The 27,787-nt window shown below is 41.5% G+C and overlaps 3 protein-coding genes across 11 annotated transcripts in view; all 3 read right to left on the reverse strand.

Annotated features, from left to right (window-relative positions):
* The window catches only part of LOC124873741 (oocyte zinc finger protein XlCOF22-like), a 138,012-nt gene extending 115,009 nt beyond the window's left edge, over positions 1 to 23,003 (reverse strand). The window contains exon 1 of one of the 2 annotated variants that reach the window (XM_047374653.1): positions 22,892 to 23,003. In XM_047374653.1, the coding sequence (XP_047230609.1) occupies positions 22,892 to 22,951 (60 nt within the window). In that variant the 5' untranslated portion in view covers positions 22,952 to 23,003. Of the gene's footprint in view, positions 1 to 22,692; positions 22,811 to 22,891 lie in introns of those variants that run through there. The other variant, XM_047374655.1, reaches the window with a different exon arrangement.
* The window catches only part of LOC124873764 (zinc finger protein OZF-like), a 46,631-nt gene extending 22,801 nt beyond the window's left edge, over positions 1 to 23,830 (reverse strand). For 2 of the 8 annotated variants that reach the window (XM_047374706.1, XM_047374710.1), the window contains exons 1-7: positions 23,634 to 23,830; positions 20,297 to 21,225; positions 6,674 to 6,739; positions 6,496 to 6,551; positions 6,060 to 6,104; positions 5,218 to 5,970; positions 3,069 to 3,213 (exon numbers count right to left, since the gene is read on the reverse strand). Coding sequence is in view for 5 of the 8 variants with exons in the window: in XM_047374710.1 (XP_047230666.1) it covers positions 6,063 to 6,104; positions 6,496 to 6,551; positions 6,674 to 6,739; positions 20,297 to 21,191 (1,059 nt within the window). In the remaining 3 variants the exon portion in view is untranslated. Of the gene's footprint in view, positions 1 to 3,068; positions 3,214 to 5,217; positions 5,971 to 6,059; positions 6,105 to 6,495; positions 6,552 to 6,673; positions 6,740 to 6,819; positions 6,876 to 6,971; positions 7,073 to 7,316; positions 7,388 to 14,082; positions 14,304 to 20,296; positions 21,226 to 23,633 lie in introns of those variants that run through there. The other 6 variants (XM_047374707.1, XM_047374711.1, XM_047374708.1 and 3 more) reach the window with 5 other exon arrangements.
* LOC124873425 (gastrula zinc finger protein XlCGF57.1-like) lies at positions 19,032 to 20,288 on the reverse strand (the record flags this gene model as incomplete). The annotated part of the gene is given in 1 exon segment (XM_047374061.1): positions 19,032 to 20,288. A coding segment is annotated over 1 exon segment (1,257 nt), but the record flags the coding sequence as incomplete, so codon positions are not given.
* Positions 23,831 to 27,787: the final 3,957 nt, after the last annotated feature.

Here is a 27,787-nt window from a genome sequence, read left to right on the forward strand (position 1 = left end):
GTACAAATTACAGATTATCAGGTCATTCTACAGTTCTTTCCGCAACTATTGGCCTTGAGCCTTTAAAGAAAGCAAAATGAATACAAAGTGAAAGCAGTCTTACACTTCCATTCATTAAATTAAGAAACCCATAAATAATTAAAGTAGAGCTTTGACTTCACTGTTTTGAGGAGTACACTCACTAGCCACTTTATTAGGTACACCTTGCTAGTACCGGGTTGGACCCCGTTTTGCCTTCAGAACTGTCTTAATCCTTGGTGGCATACATTCAACAAGGTACTGGAAACATTCCTCAGAGAGTTTGGTCCATATTGACATGATAGCATCACACAGATGCTGCAGATTTGTCGGCTGAACGTCCATGATGTGAATCTCCCGTTCCACCACATCCCAAAGGAGCTCCATTGGATTGAGATCTGGTGACTCTGGAGGCCATTTGAGTCCAGTGAACTCATTGTCATGTTCAAGAAACCATTTGAGATGATTCGTGCTTTATGACATGGCGCATTATCCTGCTGGAAGTAACCATCAGAAGATGGGTACACTGTGGTCATAAAGGGATGGACATGGTCAGCAACAATACTCAGGTAGGCTGTGGCGTTGACACGATGCTCAATTGGTACTAAGGGGCCCACAGTGTGCCAAGAAAATATCCCCCACATACACCACCACCACCAGGCTGAACCGTTGATACAAAGCAGGATGGATCCATGCTTTCATGTTGTTGACGCCAAATTCTGACCCTACCATCCGAATGTTGCAGCAGAAATCGAGACTCATCAGACCAGGCAACGTTTTTCCAATCTTCTATTGTCCAATTTTGGTGAGCCTGTGCGAATTGTAGCCTCAGTTTCCTGTTCTTAGCTGACAGGAGTGGCACCCGGTGTGGTCTTCTGCTGCTGTAGCCCATCCCCCTCAAGGTTCGACGTGTTGTGTGTTCAGAGATGCTCTTCTGCATGCCTTGGTTGTAACGAGTGGTTATTTGAGTTACTGTTGCCTTTCGATCAGCTGGAACCAGTCTGGCCATTCTCCTCTGACCTCTGGCATCAACAAGGCATTTGCGCCCACAGAACTGCCACTCACTGGATATTTTCTCTTTTTCAGACCATTCTCTGTAAACCCTAGAGATGGTAGAGCGTTAAAATCCCAGTAGATCAACAGTTTCTGAAATACTCAGACCAGCCCGTCTGGCACCAACAACCATGCCACGTTCAAAGTCACTTAAATCACCTTTCTTCCCCATTATGATGTTTGTTTTGAACTGCAGCAGATCGTCTTGACCACGACTACATGCCTAAATGCATTGAGTTGCTGCCATGTGACTGGCTATTTGTGTTAACGAGCAGTTGGACGGTTGTACCTAATAAAGTGGCCGGTGAGTGTATTTACAAGTGTTTTGCTCCCAGTAAGAATACCTTCCTTCAGAGGGAACGTATGGTAAGTTCCATTGGGTACATCAAATGGAGGAACTTGACACAAAATGGTGGGTCTTGTGTCTGCTACCCCTGTTCTTTGCCAGACTGAAAAGATTTGAGAATTTGTGTCAAACAATTCCAGTTTGGACATTTTTAGTTTGGTGACTGCTATTAGTATGATAAGTATTTATGGAAAAACCTGTCTTGTTTTTTGTCTCTGACTAGATGCAGACCTTAAAGAAAACGTCATCTGCAAACAGAAGAGACGAAATCCTCTGGTCCCCAAACCAGACCCCCTCCAGCCATTGGCTGCGTCTAGAAATCCTGTCCATAAAAGTTATGAACAGGACCGGTGACAAAGGGCAGCCCTGCCGGAGTCCAACATGCACCGGGAACAGGTCCGACTTAGTGCCGGCAATGCGGTCCAAACTCCTGCTACGCTCGTACAGGGACCGGATGGCCCCTAATAAAGGGCCCCCGATTCCATACTCCTGGAGCACCCCCCACAGGGCACCATGAGGGATACAGTCGAATGCCTTCTCCAGGTCCACAAAACACATGTGGACCACTTGGGCAAACTCCCATGAACCCTCCAGTACCCTGTAGAGGGTATAGAGCTGGTCCAGTGTTCCACGGCTGGGACGAAAACCACACTGCTCCTCCTGAAGCCGAGGTTCGACTATCAGCCAGACTCTCCTCTCCAATACCCAGGCGTAGGCCTTACCAGGGAGGCTAAGGAGTGTGATCCCCCTGTAGTTGGAACACACCCTCCGGTCACCCTTCTTATGAAGGGGGACCACCACCCCAGTCTGCCAGTCTAGAGGCACTGTCCCCGACCGCCTCTTCAACATTACGTGGCGGTCAGGAAGAGGCCCACGTGGGAAAAGACAGTGACACCCGGAGAGGCGTGATCGGGAGGAATGGCCTCCCCGATCTGAATCTGAGTGGTGTTTTGTTACTGGACTTCTGAGCTAGTCACGGATTGTCCATAATGAACACCATGTTCAAACATAAGGGTGTCCATCAGTACACTTGACACCAGGACACCCTAGGCAGGAGGTCATTGATAGACTTTGTTGTCGTATCATCAGACCTTTGGCTGCAAGTTTTGGACACTCGGGTGAAGAGAGGGGCTGAGCTGTCCACTGATCACCACCTGGTGGTGAGTTGGATCCACTGGAAGAGGAGAAAGCTGGACAGACTTGGCAGACCCAAGCACATAGTGAGGGTCTGCTGGGAACGTCTGGCGGAGCCCTCGGCCAGGGATGTATTCAACTCCCACCTCCGGGAGAGCTTTGACCATATTCCAGGGAGACATAGTGTCCGAGTGGACCATGTTCTCCGCATCTATTGTCGATGCTGCTGCCCGTAGCTGCGGCCGTAAGGTCTGCGGTGCCTGTCGCGGCGGCAATCCCCAAACCTGGTGGTGGACACCGGCAGAAAGGGATGCTGTCAAGCTGCAGAAGGAGTCCTATCGGCTGTGGTTGGCTTGTAGGACTCCTGAGGCGGCTGACGGGTACCGTGAGGCCAAGCGTGCCGCAGCCCGAGCGGTGGCAGAGGCAAAACATATTTGACTTTTTTTTGACTGACAGAACAAACTTGCCCATGGTGTCCATGCCTTTTACTGTATGAACCATGGAAACAGTGTGTAACCTAAGTTTGACTCTGGTTCGCTTGACTTGGGTTTGGTTCCTTGGGATGCCTCCCTCCCGCTCTGGCGCATAACAAAGCCACTTCTTGACAGTTTTGCTGTAGTCCTTGTCAGTCAGCTTTGGGTTAAACTGTTGAACAGCAGCAACTGAAAAACACAGAAATAAGTGAGGAAGATAGAGTGTATATCTGATACAATTTACTCCACCCCCCTTTCTTCTTTTTTGAGGGACTCTAACCCCCCTATGTCCAGCTTTTGGTGTGTGTGCACAAACATTACATTCCCACTGACAATGAATGGAGAAATTTGAGTGTTTGTACAGGTCCTTCTCAAAATATTAGCATATTGTGATAAAGTTCATTATTTTCCATAATGTCATGATGAAAATTTAACATTCATATATTTTAGATTAATTGCACACTAACTGAAATATTTCAGGTCTTTTATTGTCTTAATACGGATGATTTTGGCATACAGCTCATGAAAACCCAAAATTCCTATCTCACAAAATTAGCATATCATTAAAAGGGTCTCTAAACGAGCTATGAACCTAATCATCTGAATCAACGAGTTAACTCTAAACACCTGCAAAAGATTCCTGAGGCCTTTAAAGCTCCCAGCCTGGTTCATCACTCAAAACCCCAATCATGGGTAAGACTGCCGACCTGACTGCTGTCCAGAAGGCCACTATTGACACCCTCAAGCAAGAGGGTAAGACACAGAAAGACATTTCTGAACAAATAGGCCACTTTTGAACCAGAAACAGCGGCAGAAGCGCCTGACCTGGGCTACAGAGAAGCAGCACTGGACTGTTGCTCAGTGGTCCAAAGTACTTTTTTTGGATGAAAGCAAATTCTGCATGTCATTCGGAAATCAAGGTGCCAGAGTCTGGAGGAAGACTGGGGAGAAGGAAATGCCAAAATGCCAGAAGTCCAGTGTCAAGTACCCACAGTCAGTGATGGTCTGGGGTGCCGTGTCAGCTGCTGGTGTTGGTCCACTGTGTTTTATCAAGGGCAGGGTCAATGCAGCTAGCTATCAGGAGATTTTGGAGCACTTCATGCTTCCATCTGCTGAAAAGCTTTATGGAGATGAAGATTTCATTTTTCAGCACGACCTGGCACCTGCTCACAGTGCCAAAACCACTGGTAAATGGTTTACTGACCATGGTATCACTGTGCTCAATTGGCCTGCCAACTCTCCTGACCTGAACCCCATAGAGAATCTGTGGGATATTGTGAAGAGAATGTTGAGAGACTCAAGACCCAACACTCTGGATGAGCTAAAGGCCGCTATCGAAGCATCCTGGGCCTCCATAAGACCTCAGCAGTGCCACAGGCTGATTGCCTCCATGCCACGCCGCATTGAAGCAGTCATTTCTGCCAAAGGATTCCCGACCAAGTATTGAGTGCATAACTGTACATGATTATTTGAAGGTTGATGTTTTTTGTATTAAAAACACTTTTCTTTTATTGGTCGGATGAAATATGCTAATTTTGTGAGATAGGAATTTTGGGTTTTCATGAGCTGTATGCCAAAATCATCTGTATTAAGACAATAAAAGACCTGAAATATTTCAGTTAGTGTGCAATGAATCTAAAATATATGAATGTTAAATTTTCATCATGACATTATGGAAAATAATGAACTTTATCACAATATGCTAATATTTTGAGAAGGACCTGTATAAACAAACATTGATAACAACGGTGAGGACTCAAATTGTGATTTGCCGGAATGAGATGATGTTTGATGATGAGAGTCTCTCTCTTCACAGAGGTGTGATTTATTAACAAAAGCTACAGTGAGCATCCAGTTAGACAGGAGTGGAAAGACAAGCAAATGCCTAGCCTGACTCCATCTAGGCGATGTATCCATGCACCTCTAAAGCTCATCAATTACGTTATCCTTTGTTCATTTCTTAGCTTGCACTTTCAGCATCACTTTATTCCAACATAACACTTTTTCAAAGTTTTTGCCTTTCATACAGAAGAGACATGAAAGAGCAAAGAGGATGTGATACATTATAGGAGTTGGATTAGAATTCTCTACTATATGCCACACTAAGTGCATAATTATATTCTGAATCACCAGCAGTCATGCCTCATTCCCTAAACTTAACATATGAAGTAGTTTGCAGAGGAAGAAGCTCACCAAACATGGAGTGCTGTAGTGTTGTGTCCTTGAATGGCTTCTTGCTTTCTGAACAACGCATGTCTTTCTTTCCAGCCCAGTTCAGCCGGCTGGCCAGGGTGCTGGTCATAGCAGCTGCCAACATCCATCTCATCAGGTTATCTGAATTGGTGCCTCCTACCAAAGCCATGCGAGCAGTCTCACTCAGAGAGAAGAAAATGAAGGCACTGCGTTAAGAACAGCATGTCATCATTTATTGTATGAACACAGAGCGACCAAATAGTTTGGTACTTTATCCAGTCACTGATATTGGTGTTCATTCATGTTCATGACAGTCATTTTGTTTAACTACATTAACTCTCCTGATCCCAATTTTGATCATGTCAATATGTAAACGGTATATTGGACAATTTCAAAACGTTTCATAAATCTACAAGCTCTGTGACACATTTGGAACTTTTAGACTAGAATTTGAGTTAAACACATTTTCCCATAGGAAGAACGATTAAGACAACACTGAAATGATCTACATTTGATAAAAATGACCATCTTTTGACAGACTGATTCTTCCATCAGTAATGACTCCATCTTATTCACTGGCGATTGGCAGCTGGAAGGGGAGCATAAGGGATGCAGTGGCTGGTTCCTGGGTACCACCTGGTGTCATGTTGCCCTCAGCCAACTCTTTCTTGATGAACTGCACATCTCTGGACAGATCCTTCACCACCACAAGTTCTTCAGCGAGCACTGAAGTAATCTTTTGGATGGCAAGTTCTTCAGAAGAAAAGTTAAAATCATTAAGTAAGAAATAAAAATAACTTGCAAATAAAACATGAGTAATGCACTATGTCCAATAGACTTACCTTTCAAAAGCTGCACGTCTTCGCCGGCCATCTGTGTGGTTCCATCTGTAAAACCCAAACATTCATGCAACTTAATCGTTGCACACATTTTGAAAGGTAAGGTGCGCGTGTTTGTTGAAATTGTTGAAATGTGTTTGTTCAACAGGGAACAGTTTGTTCCCTACAGCTCTTCAACAGAAAGGGAATTTTCTGTATCCAATCAGGAGAGAACTCAGATGAATGCAATACAGAGAACTACACAGGAAACAAGTCTCTGAGGGCCTTGTTTTATGTTTGGCTTCTAAACATTATTGTATAACTGTAGAAACTGTTAAAATATTCAATCAAAGAGGTGGAGTGAACAAAGACGTGAGCAATGATCATCATCTGAATAGAGATCCAACCTTTCACACATACACATCAAAACAAATGCTAAATGACAGTCTTGTTCACTTACCATTGCAACCATGATTAGATACCGAACGCAATGGATCATACTGGTGGATGTTCTATCTGAAGTGTAGATGGAAAAACAAATGCAAAAAACATGAGCAGTGTGATTTAATGTCTACAAATAGATCACTTTACATGTATGTAGTAAATAGGGTGTCTTAATGAGGAATACAATGGCATACCATTTGGTCTCTGCTGTGGAACACCTGGTGGGGTGTTGCACTGCCCTGAGCTGTATCCCGACATCCCTGTAGAAACAAATAGTTACATTTCACTATAGTTTAGGAGTAAAAACACAAAACTAATCTGAATTGTCAGTCAAACTTACTAATATGTCATAAACACCTTGGAGTTGTATCCCCATGTCTCAAAACAGGACTGTTACTGAAAGAGTACAGTATCATAAAACAAATAGATGAAAGCCAAATGCACTTCCCCAATTATCACTTTAATAAAAAATGTCATAAAGACAATGTGAGGCAATGCAGAGATTATAAACCTGCCAGAATATTATCATATGAGACTGCTTGATAAATCACCTTCATCAATTTGTGATTGTCGGTAGTTACTAGTAACCAGATCTACAAAAGGGGAAATGCAAAATAAGTTATGACTCAAACATGGTGGAAATTGAGTGCTCAATATAAAGCATTATGTACAACTGCACATTTATTATTGTGACATTGCTTGCAAGTTGCAAAGGCTTTGGATTTTTGTAGTGAGCTAGAGTTTATCTCGCAATGCATAGATTGTAAATTGATGTCTTCTGTTGTATGCATGATGCCAGCGAGCTCCTCACAAGAACACCAACATGGGTTCACTTACTGTTATTTGGATCAGGAGTCTGCAACTTCTCAACAGCTGGAGATCATGCCATCCAATGAATCTAAGAAAGTCTGGGTGAGAATTGAAGATGCTACTAACCGTGTTTAAATAGTTATCCAGTTGACATTTTAACCATTCAAAGCAACATCCCATTTAGAGTAGGCTCTAGACCTAGTGGCTGCACAGCTGGAGGCTTATATATATATATATATAACATAAAGATATAAAATTCTAATTTTTTGTGACGAATCAACAACAAGTGGGACACAATCATGAAGTAGAATGGAATTTATTGGATGTGTCAAACGTTTTTAACAAATAAAAAACTGAAAAGTGGGACGTGAAATATTATTCAGCCCCTTTACTTTCAGTGCAGCAAACTGACTCCAGAAGTTCAGTGAGGATCTCTGAATGATCCAATGTTGTCCCAAATGACTGATGATGATAAATAGAATCCACCTGTGTGTAATCAAGTCTCTGTATAAATGCACCTGCTCTGTGATGTAATGTGGACACCCCATTCTTTCATCAAACCACAACCCAGGAAATTTAAATTGTTTAACGCTTTCCAACTTCTGACCATATAATTTCAACTTGATTCATCAACTCTTTTCAGTGTGAAAAACATTATTTTAGTTTTATCCCCAGAAAACTTAAAATGAAAATCCGGCCAATCAGATCAGTCTGAAGACTTTCCGCCTCCGCTTGACAAACACGCGCATGATTTAATATGACAATGAAATTGTGAAATAATTGAATGCATATTCAATTATCAGCTCATTATTATGAAATATATGTCATTTCCATTATTAATCAGCTTTATCATATAAAATAATTTTAAATAAAATTTTTACCTAATAATTGAAATTATTGCCCAGCAGTTTTTTGTTTCAAAATGTCATTTTTTAAATGTCAGCTATTATTTCTTAAAGCCAGCTTTTATTTTATAAGTGTGATTTTCCTCAAGGCCATTTATTTCATAACTCCACTTTACAACTGAATGACTGTGGGCCAATCAGCATCAACGGGCTGGAGCTGCATCCTCATTGGCTGAGCCTTACATAGAGGTTAGTTTCCTGGGTATCTGTGTAGCTACAGCGCCACCTGAAGGTTTAGGAAGGATGGTGGAGATTTTATCATTCAGCCCTGGTTACCTTAGCAGATCAAACTGAGGGGAATAATTTATCATATGGTATTTTGAGTTGTAATGTTGATAATTGCTCTCCAGAATGTTAGCATCGACGCCACCATTGTGGATCCCCTAAGAGCCATTGAGCACCGTGTCCGCATGAAAAATTCAGAACACAGCACTCAAGATATTACTGGTGTCTGGTATAACCATCAGGGTTACTGCTGTTATGTTTTCTGTCACCCAGCACAGTTCACTGTGGTCCAGTGAGCCGACAGTCACACCAGCCGACGTTAGCTGAGAAATTAAGAGGAAAACAGAAAAGTAACCTTAAGAACATTTATATTAATGAAATATTTACAACTTTCACATACATGTTTATGTAAAAAATAAATATTTAATAATTTTAGTGTAGATTTTTGGAGAAATAATGGGTCAAAGTACCCACTAACGCTTACCTGTTATATACTTTTGTGTCGCTTTCAGCAATTTATTTATCTATAATCATGAGGGGGGACAACACACTCTCTTCAGATTATGTCAGAGGGTCCCCACCGTCATTCAGTTGTAAAGTGACATTATGAAAAAAAAAACAGCTGGAATTACATAAAAATATCCTCAACAATAAATTCAATTATTAGGTAAAAATTTTACATGAAAATTCTTTTATATTTTAAAGCTAATTTTTAATGGAAAATGAAATATATTTCGTGCTGCACGGTGGTGCAGTTGGTGTCACTGTTACCTTGCAGCAGGAAGGTCCTGGGTCCGACTCCGGGCCGGGAGCCATCTGCTCAATAGTTCCTTTTTTTACTCAGGGACCTTTTGTAAGTTCTCAGCATCTGCTCCATTCTCTGCTTACTCAACGTTTAAATTCCTTACTGCATTTTAGATGCAGCATTAACTTCAGATCAAAACCATCATGTTTTACCTTCATCCTATCTATTCATACATCAACATTGATTAACATTATTTCTTTAACATATAAACTTGGTTAACAAAGTTTAGTAGAACATTATGAAAATTAAACCTTATTGCATTTGTATTCGTCATCAGTGTAAGATCACGTCAATCAGCAATCATTGATATATGTCTAATAAAAATCATCCTCCATTCCTTTCTTAATTTCATATTTGTGTATTATAATCATTCATAATGTTTGATACTTTAAAGAATAATTTTTCATATGTAATTTCTTTATTCACAACAATGGTAAATACTTCTGTACATAAAACGAAATAATGCATGACTCTAGGATGGGCATACCCAATCTTTGCCTCAGAATGTGAATAGTTTATTAATTTGTATTTTCTTTTATGGGAATTTCCTAATTTCTGCATGGATACATGAAAGGATCTCATCACATTTTGACAGTGTTTCATTTGTTGTATTTAAACCTTTATTTTTCTTATGTTTATAGATACATATTTTTCTGCTTTTAATGTACATGTCATCGGATTCTTCAGTGTCTTCTATCACTACTTCTTCGTTTTACTTAATGTGGTCTTAAACCTCTTAGGTTTATTTTTCCCTCAGGTAGACAGGAGAAAATACAAAGTGCTAATAGTGAGTTAAAAGGGCAAAACTTAATAAAATATCCCAGAACCCCATATGATTGCACAATCAGGTTGAAACAAAGACAGACACTTGTAGACTCAGAGAACTGTTGGTGTGGGGACAACCTTGGAGCTCTGACAGGCCACGGGGGAGGGACCAGTGAGGGGGAACCGTGCTGGTTTGGTAGTGTTTGTGTGCATTAAAACTCCTTCTCTTTTCCAACATGACAAAACTAAAAAGTTGGAATTAACTCATGATTAGTTGTAGATTTAATTATTAAGGATTGTGTCCCACTTTCACTTTGAATTTTAGGTCTATTTAATGTTGTGAACATGTGAGAACTTCCAAGAAGGTGCAGCTGATGGCAGCCTAGGAGTTTTGCTCTCAGAGCGGTTTGGCTCATCATCAGTACAGGACAGGTCCAGACTGCAACGAACAATCAGGACTGCAGAGAGAATCATCAGTGCTGACCTTCTCTCTATCCAGGACTTATACCGGTCAACGGTCATGAAACGGGCAGCTAAAATCTACACTTTTACCTCCAGGTGGCGCTGTCTCCTAAAACCAGCCGCCACAGAGACAGTTTCTTCCCCCACACTGTTTCTCTGTTGAACATTTAATAGAGTACAAAACAACAGCATACAGATGTTGCAAATGTACCTTTTTATATACAGGGGTTGGACAATGAAACTGAAACACCTGTCATTTTAGTGTGGGAGGTTTCATGGCTAAATTGGACCAGCCTGGTAGCCAGTCTTCATTGATTGCACATTGCACCAGTAAGAGCAGAGTGTGAAGGTTCAATTAGCAGGGTAAGAGCACAGTTTTGCTCAAAATATTGAAATGCACACAACATTATCAGAATCAGAATCAGAATCAGAAAAGCTTTATTGCCAAGTACGTTTTTGGACATACAAGGAATTTGTTTTGGCGTAGTCGGTGACATACCAGAGTTCAAAAGAGGACAAATTGTTGGTGCACGTCTTGCTGGCGCATCTGTGACCAAGACAGCAAGTCTTTGTGATGTATCAAGAGCCACGGTATCCAGGGTAATGTCAGCATACCACCAAGAAGGACGAACCACATCCAACAGGATTAACTGTGGACGCAAGAGGAAGCTGTCTGAAAGGGATGTTAGGGTGCTAACCCGGATTGTATCCAAAAAACATAAAACCACGGCTGCCCAAATCACGGCAGAATTAAATGTGCACCTCAACTCTCCTGTTTCCACCAGAACTGTCCGTCAGGAGCTCCACAGGGTCAATATACACGGCCGGGCTGCTATAGCCAAACCTTTGGTCACTCATGCCGATGCCAAACGTAGGTTTCAATGGTGCAAGGAGCGCAAATCTTGGGCTGTGGACAATGTGAAACATGTATTGTTCTCTGATGAGTCCACCTTTACTGTTTTCCCCACATCCAGGAGAGTTACGATGTGGAGAAGCTCCAAAGAAGCGTACCACCCAGACTGTTGCATACCCAGAGTGAAGCACGGGGGTGGATCAGTGATGGTTTGGGCTGCCATATCATGGCATTCCCTTGGCCCAATACTTGTGCTAGATGGGCGCGTCACTGCCAAGGACTACCGAACCATTCTTGAGGACCATGTGCATCCAATGGTTCAAACATTGTATCCTGAAGACGGTGCCGTGTATCAGGATGACAATGCACCAATACACACAGCAAGACTGGTGAAAGATTGGTTTGATGAACATGAAAGTGAAGTTGAACATCTCCCATGGCCTGCACAGTCACCAGATCTAAATATTATTGAGACACTTTGGGGTGTTTTGGAGGAGCGAGTCAGGAAACATTTTCCTCCACCAGTATCACGTAGTGACCTGGCCACTATCCTGCAAGAAGAATGGCTTAAAATCCCTCTGACCACTGTGCAGGACTTGTACAGGTCCTTCTCAAAATATTAGCATATTGTGATAAAGTTCATTATTTTCCATAATGTCATGATGAAAATTTAACATTCATATATTTTAGATTCATTGCACACTAACTGAAATATTTCAGGTCTTTTATTGTCTTAATACGGATGATTTTGGCATACAGCTCATGAAAACCCAAAATTCCTATCTCACAAAATTAGCATATCATTAAAAGGGTCTCTAAACGAGCTATGAACCTAATCATCTGAATCAACGAGTTAACTCTAAACACCTGCAAAAGATTCCTGAGGCCTTTAAAACTCCCAGCCTGGTTCATCACTCAAAACCCCAATCATGGGTAAGACTGCCGACCTGACTGCTGTCCAGAAGGCCACTATTGACACCCTCAAGCAAGAGGGTAAGACACAGAAAGACATTTCTGAACGAATAGGCCACTTTTGAACCAGAAACAGCGGCAGAAGCGCCTGACCTGGGCTACAGAGAAGCAGCACTGGACTGTTGCTCAGTGGTCCAAAGTACTTTTTTGGGATGAAAGCAAATTCTGCATGTCATTCGGAAATCAAGGTGCCAGAGTCTGGAGGAAGACTGGGGAGAAGGAAATGCCAAAATGCCAGAAGTCCAGTGTCAAGTACCCACAGTCAGTGATGGTCTGGGGTGCCGTGTCAGCTACTGGTGTTGGTCCACTGTGTTTTATCAAGGGCAGGGTCAATGCAGCTAGCTATCACGAGATTTTGGAGCACTTCATGCTTCCATCTGCTGAAAAGCTTTATGGAGATGAAGATTTCATTTTTCAGCACGACCTGGCACCTGCTCACAGTGCCAAAACCACTGGTAAATGGTTTACTGACCATGGTATCACTGTGCTCAATTGACCTGCCAACTCTCCTGACCTGAACCCCATAGAGAATCTGTGGGATATTGTGAAGAGAACGTTGAGAGACTCAAGACCCAACACTCTGGATGAGCTAAAGGCCGCTATCGAAGCATCCTGGGCCTCCATAAGACCTCAGCAGTGCCACAGGCTGATTGCCTCCATGCCACGCCGCATTGAAGCAGTCATTTCTGCAAAAGGATTCCTGACCAAGTATTGAGTGCATAACTGTACATGATTATTTGAAGGTTGACGTTTTTTGTATTAAAAACACTTTTCTTTTATTGGTCGGATGAAATATGCTAATTTTGTGAGATAGGAATTTTGGGTTTTCATGAGCTGTATGCCAAAATCATCTGTATTAAGACAATAAAAGACCTGAAATATTTCAGTTAGTGTGCAATGAATCTAAAATATATGAATGTTAAATTTTCATCATGACATTATGGAAAATAATGAACTTTATCACAATATGCTAATATTTGGAGAAGGACTTGTATATGTCATTCCCAAGACGAATTGACGCTGTATTGGCCGCAAAAGGAGGCCCTACACCATACTAATAAATTATTGTGGTCTAAAACCAGCTGTTTCAGTTTCATTGTCCAACCCCTGTATGTGTGTTTAAGGACATAAAGATATATCCATAAATATCTTTTATAAAGCATTAAACAACAACCCCCCAAAAAGAACCCAAACAAAGTGTACCAGAGTCAAATTCCTTGTGTGTTTCACTTATGCAACGATGGCCTCAGCTCATGATTCCTTAATACTATAATAATAATAATAATTATAATAATAATAGTTGTGTTGGGAACAAACCTCCGTGGTGATGGCGCCTTCTAGATTATCTTTTTATGTGACGTCCTGAATGTTTGTATAAATTTAAAGTTCTTCACATAGTGTGTGGTGACAGTCTTCCTGATAGAGATATGGAGACATAGTCACCACATGATGATCAGCATTCAGCTATGATTGAGCTCAGTGCAGCAGCTAGATGGCGCTGTTTGGTTTAGATACACACTTTGTAGAACTAAATGGGTTTGAGCCAACAGACTTTCAATCAGGTTTGAGTCACTGATGTCACTCAAGTAGCTTTAGTTTGTTTGCTGGGTTTTCACCACAAACATCCCTCATGATCTGCAAACACAGTCTTAGCGTTTTTCTGCCGAAAGGAACCAGTTCTTTGGCTGTCACAGCACCGTTGCCATGGTTATTTGGACACGTGATGGGTGCTTTCCGGTTATTCATACTACTGTTGATGTACATTAATATCATTTACTGCAGCATTAATCCACACCAAAACACCCAAACTGTTAATGCATTTTAATAGTTGTCACTTATTAAATACAGAGAAATGTGTCCTTTTATTATTTCACATCATGAATCATTTTAATACAATCTGTAGAAAACCAGATAAAGCAAAACATTTATGACAATTTACTTAAATTCTTCTTCAGTCAGAAATCCTCCAATAATCAGCCATTAATGTTTATTGAGTCATTTTTCCTGAACATCCCTCCTGACAGAAACTGCTGAAAAGAACAACAAACTTTAATATTTCCCATTTTCTCATTATTCATATTAATATTAAGCTAAACGTCCCCACAAAACTAAAACTAAGGTTAAGACTGAAAATCCACATAAAGAGTTTTTGTAAATCCCAGCAGAACACAGCAGGGTTCCACATCTGGTTTAGAAAACTTGAACAAAATGTCAAAAACAAAGAAAAAAGAAAATCATTTGACAGCAACAGTTTGAACTTTGCTTCTCTAGACAAACATCCAACTGTTGTGTTCAGATCACAGTTTATTCAGGTTTACCCTGAAAATTCTGCTTTCCTCAGACGTCTCCTAAAGAGACGAAGGTCCTGTTCAGACCTGCATGTTGGGCCGACTAGAAACATTTGTCTGCATGACATTTGGGTCAAAAATGTAGAAGAACAAGTGGTTTAATGAATGAACTGAATTATAGATCAAGTACCCTGAACCATTTCTATTATCTCCTTTTAAAGATGTTTTAAATAGAATTCAATAAGTTTTTATTGTTTTTAGGTGGATGATAAAAGATTTGGATCGATCTATCTTTTAATTTGTCAAACTTTCAGTAGGTGGAAAAAAATCCCCCAACTAAAAATGGGTCATTAATGATGTATAACTAACGGTTCAGACAGAAAATCCAGCCTCTACCATGGTTGTTCCAGTCCTCCGTCTTCTAGAAAAGCTGTGGGCTGAGCCCAGTTAGAGTGAGCAGTTCATTAACAGGCCTCTGGAAGACCTGATGATCCACTGAGGAGGTCATTCCATGGTCAGAATCAGAGCAGCTATTGTGTAGGAGCAGGAACATCTAAAACCTTCAGGACTTCAGGCCTCATGGACAAAGCATGGGTGCCAATAATTGTGGTGCACATCCTCGACAGCCAACGGTCTGCCTTAATGTTTGCACAAAACAAACCTACAGTTGAACACTAAGCTCCAGCCCTTGTTTGTATCTTTAAAATGTTGATGACCTTCAGCTGTGACCCTCAATGTCAATATTGAAGTAGGACCTATTTTATTGAGACATCTAAACCACCCACAAACACAAACCCTTTTTAATGTTTTGAGTTTTCTTTAAGTTATGCTCATTATGTGCTATTGGTGTAGAACAATCCAGTCCAAGTTTGAAGTGTCTAAATACTGTAGTTTTTCAGTTGCAGCAGATTAGAGATGCTCAAGGTAATAAATAAATCAGGTGGAATGGCCCTTTAACTGTTTACCAAATCAGAAGCTGCAATCGGAAGCCAACTTCAGCTTCGTGACCAGCCTAGTGATGCCAATCACTAGCCTCTCCAATGCCAACGCCAGCTTCCCCAATACTATCGCAAGTGAGTACTCTCCTTCTCATCTGCCAGTGCCAGCCTATCATTAATCAGATCAGTAGCTGGCTTTGGAATGGATATAGCAGCACGGAAGAAGCCACCACTGGGTGCCCAATAGTCTTAATTTTGCCAGTGATATCACCCCGTAAAAGAGGAACGAAGACAACTAGAAGGTGAACTGCAGCAGAGACTCTGCTGGACAGTTTCCTTCAACTGCCCAACTTTATATCACCGTGCCCGTTTTTGGAGTTTGGTGTGACATTCTGTCCAATTTGCTTTTTTTCCTCCCTTTTCTGGTTTAGTTTCAATACAAACAAAGGGAATAAACATGTGTATAGCAAAACGTGTTATTGTAATCCTTTTTTGTGAGAAATACTTCATTTTCTTGAAAACTTTCAGGGGTGCCAGCATTTAGGGCCATGACTGTATATTATCCCACTTGCTCAGTTTATGAAATACTTCCAACATCACTTACAAAATTAATGCTAATACAGACAAGTTTATATTTCAATTCAATTCAATTTAGTTTTATTTATATAGCGCCAATTCACAACACATTTCTGTTTCTTTAATTGATCGTAGGTTATTAAAGTTACTGAAACATCTAACAGCGAAGAGTCAGACTATCCTCCAACTTAATGCAAAATAGATGGAAGACATTGTTTTTAAGTATGAGGTTGGTAACCAAACTCAACTGATTCAATCATGCTAAAGATCACATAGCATGCAAAAAACCCTAGGTTTCATTGTGGCTTTGGACCTGAATGTTAACCACTAAGTCTATAAATAAAAAAAGCATTCTATTACCACCAAACAGTTGCCAGAATAGGTAGGAACCATGTAGACCCTCAAGCCATTAAAGATCTGCACACTCAGTGTTCCCAGAACCAGAACTAAACACAGATAGCATTTAGTTTTTATGCTGCGAAGCTCTGGCTTCACTGCAGATTTCTCAGAATGATCAAACATTCCTCTAAGTATTTATTTCATACCTAAGCTTTTGCTTTTTATTTGCTTAAAATTACATTTTAAAGTTACCTTATGCGATACTACCTGTTCCTCATGTGTATCTTATGTTTTAAACGTTTGATCTTTTCCATTGATCTCCAGTAAAGAAATTTGAATTAGAGCACAAAGAATGCTATACTACAGGTCCTTCTCAAAATATTAGCATATTGTGATAAAGTTCATTATTTTCCATAATGTCATGATGAAAATGTAACATTCATATATTTTAGATTCATTGCACACTAACTGAAATATTTCAGGTCTTTTATTGTCTTAATACGGATGATTTTGGCATACAGCTCATGAAAACCCAAAATTCCTATCTCACAAAATTAGCATATTTCATCCGACCAATAAAAGAAAAGTGTTTTTAATACAAAAAACGTCAACCTTCAAATAATCATGTACAGTTATGCACTCAATACTTGGTCGGGAATCCTTTGCAGAAATGACTGCTTCAATGCGGCGTGGCATGGAGGCAATCAGCCTGTGGCACTGCTGAGGTCTTATGGAGGCCCAGGATGCTTCGATAGCGGCCTTTAGCTCATCCAGAGTGTTGGGTCTTGAGTCTCTCAACGTTCTCTTCACAATATCCCACAGATTCTCTATGGGGTTCAGGTCAGGAGAGTTGGCAGGCCAATTGAGCACAGTGATACCATGGTCAGTAAACCATTTACCAGTGGTTTTGGCACTGTGAGCAGGTGCCAGGTCGTGCTGAAAAATGAAATCTTCATCTCCATAAAGCTTTTCAGCAGATGGAAGCATGAAGTGCTCCAAAATCTCCTGATAGCTAGCTGCATTGACCCTGCCCTTGATAAAACACAGTGGACCAACACCAGCAGCTGACACGGCACCCAGACCATCACTGACTGTGGGTACTTGACACTGGACTTCTGGCATTTTGGCATTTCCTTCTCCCCAGTCTTCCTCCAGACTCTGGCACCTTGATTTCTGAATGACATGCAGAATTTGCTTTCATCTGAAAAAAGTACTTTGGACCACTGAGCAACAGTCCAGTGCTGCTTCTCTGTAGCCCAGGTCAGGCGCTTCTGCCGCTGTTTCTGGTTCAAAAGTGGCTTGACCTGGGGAATGCGGCACCTGTAGCCCATTTCCTGCACACGCCTGTGCACGGTGGCTCTGGATGTTTCTACTCCAGACTCAGTCCACTGCTTCCGCAGGTCCCCCAAGGTCTGAATCGGCCCTTCTCTACAATCTTCCTCAGGGTCCGGTCCACCTCTTCTCGTTGTGCAGCGTTTTCTGCCACACTTTTTCCTTCCCACAGACTTCCCACTGAGGTGCCTTGATACAGCACTCTGGGAACAGCCTATTCGTTCAGAAATTTCTTTCTGTGTCTTACCCTCTTGCTTGAGGGTGTCAATAGTGGCCTTCTGGACAGCAGTCAGGTCGGCAGTCTTACCCATGATTGGAGTTTTGAGTGATGAACCAGGCTGGGAGTTTTAAAGGCCTCAGAAATCTTTTGCAGGTGTTTAGAGTTAACTCGTTGATTCAGATGATTAGGTTCATAGCTCGTTTAGAGACCGTTTTAATGATATGCTAATTTTGTGAGATAGGAATTTTGGGTTTTCATGAGCTGTATGCCAAAATCATCCGTATTAAGACAATAAAAGACCTGAAATATTTCAGTTAGTGTGCAATGAATCTCAAATATATGGATGTTAAATTTTCATCATGACATTATGGAAAATAATGAACTTTATCACAATATGCTAATATTTTGAGAAGGACCTGTATATACATGGGTCATCCAAAATGTTTAAGTAAATAAATGGCAATAAATTAAACTTATGTGAATTATGTTGCTTTTGCCATCATCTTGACAGATGTACTTCATTCATTAGTCTTTTACTGACTGTCAGTAGACCTGCTTTTTCAACTTGGCAGTCTATATTGTGATGTCAATGTGTTGTTATTGTTATTATTATTATCTTTAGCTATCATCTAATATCTATTTCCAGGTGTGTCATGCTAAAAGTTCCAACTAAATTTTCCAGGACATGTAAATGCCAGGTCTGAACAAGACGAGATCGGCAGAAGGTCGGAAAATGAGATCATAGATCTAAAAGATTAGCAGAAGAAGATTTCAATACATTAAACCACAGTTTATAAAAATCAAAGGCCTCTAACATCAGCAAGGGAACTTAAACTGTTGCTAAATTCATAGTGACAACATTCATAACCGTGAAATCTTCTCACTTGTAAGAGTTTGATCTAATGAAGCAGTTTAAAATGCCTTATTGGAGCTCCACACAAGTCACAGAAAGGAAATTACAGCTACAATAGACACCTTAACTATAAGTAAGTCTGTATCGGCTGCACCATTATTCACCGTTATTCAGATGCAATCCCTGAACCCGGGTCCCTCGTATCAAAGTCATGGACTTATTAGCCTGCTAGTCCACCACAGAGTGACAACATATTTACAACAAGTAGGAAATGGTTTCTATTTTGTGTGAGTTCTAAGATGGTAAGTCAAAGTACTTTTATGACTGAAACCTTTTCTACAAGTTATACATGAGAAAGGTTTCTCACCTGTATGAGTTCTCATGTGGCTATTCAAATGACTTGTACAACTAAAACTTTTTCCACACGTTGCACATGTGAAAGGCTTCTCTCCTGTATGAGTTCTCATGTGGATATCCAAACCACTTTTATAATTAAATCCTTTTCCACAGGTCATACATTTAAGAGGCTTCTCTCCTGTATGATCGGTCATATGAGCAGATAAATGACCTCTTTGACTAAAACTCTTCCCACAGGTTAAACATGAAAAAGGCTTCGCTCCTGTGTGAGTTGTCATGTGAGCAGATAGGTGAAGTCTTCGACTAAAACTCTTCCCACAGGTCATACATGAGAAAAGCTTCTCTCGTGTATGAGTTCTCATATGGCTATCCAATTGACTTTTATGACTAAAACTCTTCCCACAGGTTATACATGAGAAAGGCTTTTCACCTGTATGAGTTCTTATATGGATATCCAAATTACTTTTATAACTAAAACCTTTTCCACACGTTATACATGAAAAAGGCTTTTCACCTGTATGAGTTTTCATGTGAGTAGATAAGTAATTTCTTCGACTAAAACTCCTTCCACAGGTTATACACGAGAAAGGCCTCTCACCTGTATGACTTCTCATATGACTATCTAATTGACTTTTAAGACTAAAACTCTTTCCACAGGTAATACATGAGAAAGGCTTTTCTCCTGTATGAGTTCTCATGTGGCTATTCAAATGAGTTTTAAGACCAAAACATTTTCCACATGTTGTGCATGAGAAAGGCTTCTCTCCAGTATGAGATCTTATGTGCACTTTCAAATGATTTTGATCAGAAAAACCTTTACCACATCTCAAACATGAGAAAGGCTTCTCACCTGTGTGAATTCTTATGTGGCAATTCAAGTGACTTCTTCGACTGAAAGACTTTCCACAGTTAACACAATAGAAAGGCGTTTCTCCTGTATGAATTCTCAAGTGGGTATTTAAACTATTTTTTCGACTAAAACTCTTCCCACAGGTTACACATGAGAAAGGCTTCTCACCTGTGTGAGTTCTCACGTGAGCTATTAAATTACATCTGAATTTGAAACATTTACTACACACTTCACACTGTTTCTTTACAGTTTTTTTACATTTTTTACCTTTGTGAATCTCCTTGTCCTTCTTCCCTTTCTCTACATTGTTACTTTGACCTCTGGTTTTCTGAGCTCTCTTCTGTTGCCGTTTAACTCTGCTGGATCCCGAGGTTTCACTGGTCTTTATTTCCTGATGATGCTCTGCTTTAGGAGAGTTCTGAAAGACGATTTGGTTTCTATTAAGTTCAGGCTGTTGGTTGTCTGTTTCAACATCGGAAGCCATTAATTTTAAGGTATCAGTCTTCTGCCTCGGTACATCCTGGTTTTCATCCTGACTGCTGCCATCAGCCTCTTTCTTTGCCGTCTGCTGAGGTCCTGCTCCATGCTCCTCTTCCTTCAGTTTGTTAGCTTCTAGTTCTACTGGTTCCTCTTTGATTTCATAAAATCCTGAATATTTTCCTATTAATGTATCAGTCTCCTGCTTCATTGCATCTTGGTTTTCATCCAGACTGATGTCTTCAACCTCAATCTTTACCACCTGCTGATATTCTGATTCATGAGCATCTTCCTTCATTTGTTTCAGTTCTAGTTCCTCTAGTTCTATATCTGTAGATCCAGAAACTGTTCCAATTAAGGTATATGACTCTTGCTTTAGAACCATGTGGTCTTCTTTCTTCATAATCTCCATAGGTTCTGATCCAAACTCCTCTTCTTTTACATGTGTAAGTTCCTCTGGTTCTTCTTTTATATCTAGAGATCCAGAAACTGTTCCTATTAAGGTATCTGTCTCTTGCTTCAGTACCATGTGGTCTTCTATCTTCATAGGTTCTGATCCAAACTTTTCTTGTTTTACTTGTTCAAGCTCTGGTTCCTCTGCTGTCCCTCTGGTTTGTGGAGATTCTGTTTCCCTCTGGTCCAGAACAGAAATCTCTTTTTGGTTGAGGATAAAATTATGAATCATCTTCTTTAATAATAGACATAATGTTGTGGCAAATCTGAAAAGAGAAAAACAAACAGAATATATAATATTAAAGTTTTAATAATACCTACAACAGTAGGTTTTCTGTCCATCTTCCATTGACCAGTTGCTGGACCAGGAGCCTCACAGCTGAAGGACTTTAACATTATGAAGATAGAAACAAGAGCTGGAGCTCACTCTTCAACAGTTTTTTTTGGCAAACATTAAGGCAGACCAAGGTTTCTCCAGACACTGTTTTTATAGTCAAAGTAAACACAGCATTGAAGCTACTATCGACACACAACCTGAAACATACGAACAATGATACTTGAAGACATCATCAAGCCTAATCAGAAGCCCAAAAATCAGTCAGAAGATAGTTGAAGCACACCACAGTTTTTATTGTCCACACCCAACAGCTTACATACCAAACCAAAAATGCTTCAAACTGAGAATTAAATAAATTAAAACCACTGATAAGGGAAAACATGTAAAAGGTGATTAAATCAAATAAGGCAATAAAGATCTATCTATAAAACCTTATATCTTGCTGAACTTCATTAGGGGAGATTCTCATATCTCTAAGCAATGCTTCCTGTTTTATAGGGAGTACTTCTGACAGTTAAATAATGCAGAATAATGTCTCCAGAGCTCTACTATATTATCAACCCCAGATACACCCTCAATGACACTGGGAAGTAATGTTGTAGACCTGTTTAGAGCCCAAAAGTCAGTTACATTATTACGTAGAAGTTTTTTAGCCATTGAGTCTGCTCTCATGTTCTGTTTACATTTAGCAATGTATTAAATGGCATATTTATACTGTGCACCTGTGGACTTTTTGTAGTCCAGAATAGGCCAATCTCTGGATTTACCTGCTTGCACCCACATCTTATATGCCTGTTTAGCTTCTGCATGGTACGCCACATGCTTGTTCCAGCCTGGCGTGATGTTATTAGACTTTCCACATGTGAGTTATGACCTAGTGCTCTCATGCATGGCACCCACCATACTATCATACATAGCACAAAGATCTTTACAATGAGAAGTATTATTGCAATTGACAGCTGAGGGCATAATAGCTTGTAGAGGAAGTCCTAAATTACTCAGGAGAACATCAGTCTTCATACAGTATGTTATCAGGTCTTTTCTTGAAAGTTTGGACCATTGCAATTTGACTTTAGTTGGTACACAGCTGATAGTCCTACTGAATAGACTGTTAGAATTTGTTCTCTCTCTCTCTCTATGAAAAAAAATAAACATGAGATCTTCCTGCTCCTCTACCGTCCTGATACACCTTATAGAGGCGCAGCTAAATTCTAGCAGTTTCTGTTACTGACTGCTTTATTTTTACTGAGGAACTTTCATTTGTCCAAACTGTGTAGACAAACAACCCTCAGCCTCAAAGCCCGTGTTCACATATCACAACAATAAATTAACACAACTAATAACTAGACCTGAAAATATAAAATTAAGGTCATCAATCAATTCCAAATCATCTTACTTTGGATGAACCCTTGTTGATACTGTAGCTCCACTTCCGAAATCAGGCAGTGCTTAAAAAGTGATTCCCTCACTCAGCTGCAGCTACTCCCTTTGCTCTTGTCCTACTTGTTGTTCTGTTCCTTCATAAAAACTTGGTTTATTTGCAGTTGGTAAAACAAAACACATCCAAGCCTTCATTTTTTATTTTTATTTTTTACCTGGGCACAGTGAATGTTGACAACACTAGTGGCGTTTCCTACCGCGAACCGAATCTTCATCACGACCAGAATCAGCCAAGTCCAAGGCAGCAAGCTCAGCTCTTCTACTCTGTAACATTAAGAGACGAGCAAACAGCTACCGTAATAGCTGGTGTTGCGCGCAGCATGCTCACCCGCTCTTTCTACCGCCGGTTACCGTAATAAAAGTCTACACACATTTTTCCTTATTCAGAAAAGGCTAAAATCGGAGACATTTCCGGGTACAGCTTCAGCCGGGGACATTTCGTCTGGGGCAGACTTCCCCGAAATCAAGGAAGGCTGAGATCTTCCTGCTCCTCTACTGTCCTGATACCGCAACACACCTTATAGAGGCGCAGCTAAATTCTAGCAGCCAGTGAAGGATGGAGGTCATCTCCCTCCACCTCCATTTCATGCTTTTCCAGTTCTGACCGGTTCCTTCCCGCCTTTTGTGCCCTAGGACGCTTCGTACAGCGCATGCGCCATGTCCCTCCGCTTTTCTAATAGTCTGCTGCAGGGAAATGTGGTTCTGTGGCTCCAATAAATAACATCTAGCAGCAGGAGGTCCCTGATAGTGATTTGGGTTTGATCAGGGCTCAGAATCCACCACATAAGAGTCAGCTGGTTCCATTCATCAACATAAAGTTCTAAGGTTCGGTTCAACTGAGCTCAGTTAGCGGACATGATGCCGCTGAGTGACCGTGTGAGCAGCAGAGTTACTCACCGAGCGGGATCCCTGTCTGTCCCTCTGTCTCTGTGTCCTCAGCGGCTCCTGGACGCTGCTGGCTCCGTAGCAGCTGGAATTCATATATCACATTTTAAGGTCCAAGGTCCGGTTCCAGCTCGGTGTTCCGCCCGCACTGCTTTCTGTTAAAGGTTCTGAACGGGTCCAATTGGCTCTTACAGATCACCACATATCATTCTTCTGCTTCCTGCTCCTCCTTTTCCTGTTATGTAACATGATTGGCTCCAACCCTGATGGCGCATTACCGCCACCTGCTGTTTTGGAGTGTTACTAAGAAACCAGATTTACAATAAACTTTAAAAATCCATTCACATAAATATTTTGTAAAGAGTATTCCCTGATATAAAACCGCTTATTTCAGTCTAAAAGTTAACTCAGCTGTTCCCTATGAATCCTACATATCATATCATTGTTTTATTTTGAACTCCTGCACACCAACCTCCTTTATATTTCCCATCGTCCTCTCTGACTGTTTTTGTTCCCACCAATAATAATGAGGTGTCCCACTGATTCTCCTGACAAATACACATACACTGACACATCTGCTGTTTTCTTCTGATTTTTACTGTTTTATTTTATGCATGCTTCTCAATCCTCAGCCTAGTCAGTCTTGCTTCCTTTGATTTCTTCGTTGCTCTCATTCTCTATTTTTCTTTACTGACTCCACTTTTTCTGTATAATTTTCCAATATTTCTGCTAGTTTTCTGATCCCAAATAGCTGTGTGTCAACTTGTCCCTTTGCCAGTTAGAACCTCCTTTTCGTGCCCAACATGTTTAGATTTTCTACCTGTAAACAAACCCAAATTAAATGTATTTAACCCATTCCATGTCAGATTATTTGGTTCAAATTAAACCAGTGGCGGATCTATAACATTTACTTGCAGGGGTAAAGGAGGCTCAAAAGGTCTACACAGGTTGGCAATGCTGGACCTCGTCATTGAAAGAAAAGAAAAAAACATAGTGACCATTAGAATGATCTAATACAGTTTTCACTGTATTTCTGTGTTGTAGGATTTGGTTTTATTATAACGTTAAATTCTAACATAAACTGACTACATCTATTAAGCCTAACTTCATAACACACCTGTAGACTTGTGCGGATATGTTATTTATTGAAACATCGAATATCTTTCTCTATCATTCTTCCTTCCTCAAATCTCAGTCTCTTCTTCCTTCTCATCCCTCTTTTAGCCAGAGAAACTGGAAATGTCTCCACTTTTAAATTTCCTTTTCATTCTGATCTCCACTGAGCAAGCATCAAGATTTGAAAACAATTAGCCAGTTTATCTCAGATAAAGTCAATAACAATATGAAACCAGAAGTGATCACATTCACACCAGCAGTTATATTTCAAAAACTTATTGTCATGACAGCCAATTTATTTCCCGATCTGACTGAACGGATGTTACATGGTTTAATTGTGCCTCATTGCCATGATATTGATCATAAAGAGCAATCAGTGAAACTGCAGCCCCTAAAGAAAGCAAACCTGAACATGTTTTTAATAGCTAAACTTTTCATCAACTGTTATTGTGCTTATGGTCAGCTAAAGTAATAAGGGACACATGCTAGTACTCCTGTAAATCACACGCCAGTGAGTTACTGTCGTCAAACGATTAATAAACACATTACATCGTGAACTTCAGCAAACATTTCATTCATTGCAAACATAAGTTGCCTTTAATGTTGTGTTAAAACATCACCTGGACAAACTGATTAACTGCAAAAACTTGGACAGCTGAGTTACTCCACTCTGCTGGGCTGCAGACAGACTACCTCGTTAATGTTCCTGAGATACAGACAATGTTCGATGCAGGGCTGTAACTACATTTTTCAGGGGCCTCAGATTACAGCTACAATTATGTCGTCATTGTCTTCCGCTTTATCCGGGACCGGGTCGCGGGGCCAGCAGACTCAGTAGAGACACCCAGACGTCCCTCTCCCCAGACGCCTCCTCCAGCTCCTCCGGGTGGAGCCCAAGGTGTTCCCATGCCAGCCGAGAGACATAGTCCCTCCAGCGTGTCCTGGGCTGTCCCCTGGGCCTCCTCCCGGTGGGATGTGCCTGGAACACCTCCCGCGGAAGGCGTCCAGGAAGCATCCGGTGTAGATGCCCGAGCCACCTCAACCGGCTCCTCTCGATGTGGAGGAGCAGCGGCTCCACTCCGAGCTCCTTCCGGATGGCCGAGCTCCTCACCCTATCTCTAAGGGAGTGCCCGGCCACCCTACGGAGGAAACTCATTTCAGCCGCTTGTATCCGGGATCTCGTTCTTTCGGTCATGACCCAAAGTTCATGGCCATAGATGAGGATTGGAACATTGACCGACCGGTAAATCGAGAGCTTCGCTTTTCGGCTCAGCTCTCTCTTCACCACAACGGACCGGCAGAGTGCCCCCATTACTGCAGCAGCTGCACCAATCTGTCTGTTGATCTCCCGATCTATTCTCCCCTCACTCATGAACAAGACCCCGAGATACTTGAACTCCTCCACTTGAGGCAGGAACTCCCCTCCAACCTGAAGAGGACAAGCCACCCTTTTCTGGTCGAGCACCATGGCCTCGGACTTGGAGGAGCTGATCTTCATCCCAGCCGCTTCACACTCAGCTGCAAGCTGCCCCAGTGCATGCTGTAGGTCTTGGCAAGAGGGGGCCTGCAGGACCACGTCATCTGCAAAAAGAAGACACAAAATCCATTGGTCCCCAAACTAAACCCCGTCCAGCCCTTGGCTGCGCCTAGAAATTCTGTCCATGAAAGTTTTGAACAGGATCGGTCCGACTTACTGCCAGCAAGACAAACCAAACTCCTGCTCCGCTCGTACAGAGACTGGATGGCCCCTAATAAAGGGCCCCCAATTCCGTACTCCTGGAGCTCCCCGCACAGGGCATTACGAGGCACACAATCAAATGCCTTCTCCAGGTCCACAAAACACATGTGGACCGGTTGGGCAAACTCCCATGAACCCTCGAGTACCCTGTAGAGGGTATAGAGCTGGTCCAGTGTTCCACGGCCGGGATGAAAACCACACTGCTCCTCCTGAAGCCGAGGTTCGACTATCGGCCGGACTCTCCTCTCCAATACCCTGGCGTAGGCCTTACCAGGGAGGCTGAGGAGTGTGATCCACCTATAGTTGGAACACACCCTCTATTCACCCTTCTTCTGAAGGGGGGCCACCACCCCAGTCAGCCAGTCCAGAGGCACTGTCCCCGAACGTCACACAATGTTGAAAAGGCGTCAACCATGACAGCCCTATAACATCCAGAGAATTGAGGTACTCAGGGCGCATCTCATCCACTCCGGAAGCCCTGCCACCGTGGAACTTTTTAACCACCTAAACCATTAAAGGAGCTACATCCATTAACATTTACTTTTCCTTCCCATAGAAAGTACTCCTGGATCAGTGCTTCTGTGTCCTTTTTTCTTCTCTGCTCTGTTCTCTCAAACCTCCAGTCGGTCGTGGCAGATGGCCGCTCACACTGAGCCTGGTTCTGGTTCTGCTGGAGGTTTCTTCCTGTTAAAAGGGAGTTTTTCCTCTCCACTGTCGCTACATGCATGCTCAGTATGAGGGATTGCTGCAAAGTCAACACCAGTGACTGTCCACTGTCTCTACAAGCTCATCCAGGAGGAGTGAATGCTGCAAGTCACTGACTGGATGCAATCTGTTGGGTTTCCTTAGACAGAAAAACTTTTTATCCAATTTGAATAAATAACTGAATCTGACTGAACTGTTCAATGGTTACGATTAATTGGAATGTATGAACCTGACTTGAAATCTATATGATTCGATTGTATTGACTTAGCCCATTTTAAAGTTACCCACCTTTCACACAATGCAACAAGAAACAACAATCTCCAATTATTTTTACCTCTGCCTTCCTCCCTCCCTGTTGGATGGAGTAAAGGGGAGTCAGGTTTAGCCTAAACCAGCTCAGTTATGGTTGAGGTGCAAACACACCCTCCATTTCTGCTACCTGCCAATGGTTATAATCAGTCTGACAGAGAGAGGTACTCCCAATCCTTGTGGTTTTTAGTATAACAATGGCCACCAGTGGGCTCTAGATGGGCAAACTTTATCAGTTTATTATTTTACTTAGTACCCCTACACAAAGCTCATTCTAAAATGGCCAAACTCTAACACT

The sequence above is a fragment of the Girardinichthys multiradiatus genome, chromosome 9, assembly GCF_021462225.1.
Source record: "Girardinichthys multiradiatus isolate DD_20200921_A chromosome 9, DD_fGirMul_XY1, whole genome shotgun sequence".
Lineage (NCBI taxonomy): Eukaryota > Metazoa > Chordata > Actinopteri > Cyprinodontiformes > Goodeidae > Girardinichthys > Girardinichthys multiradiatus.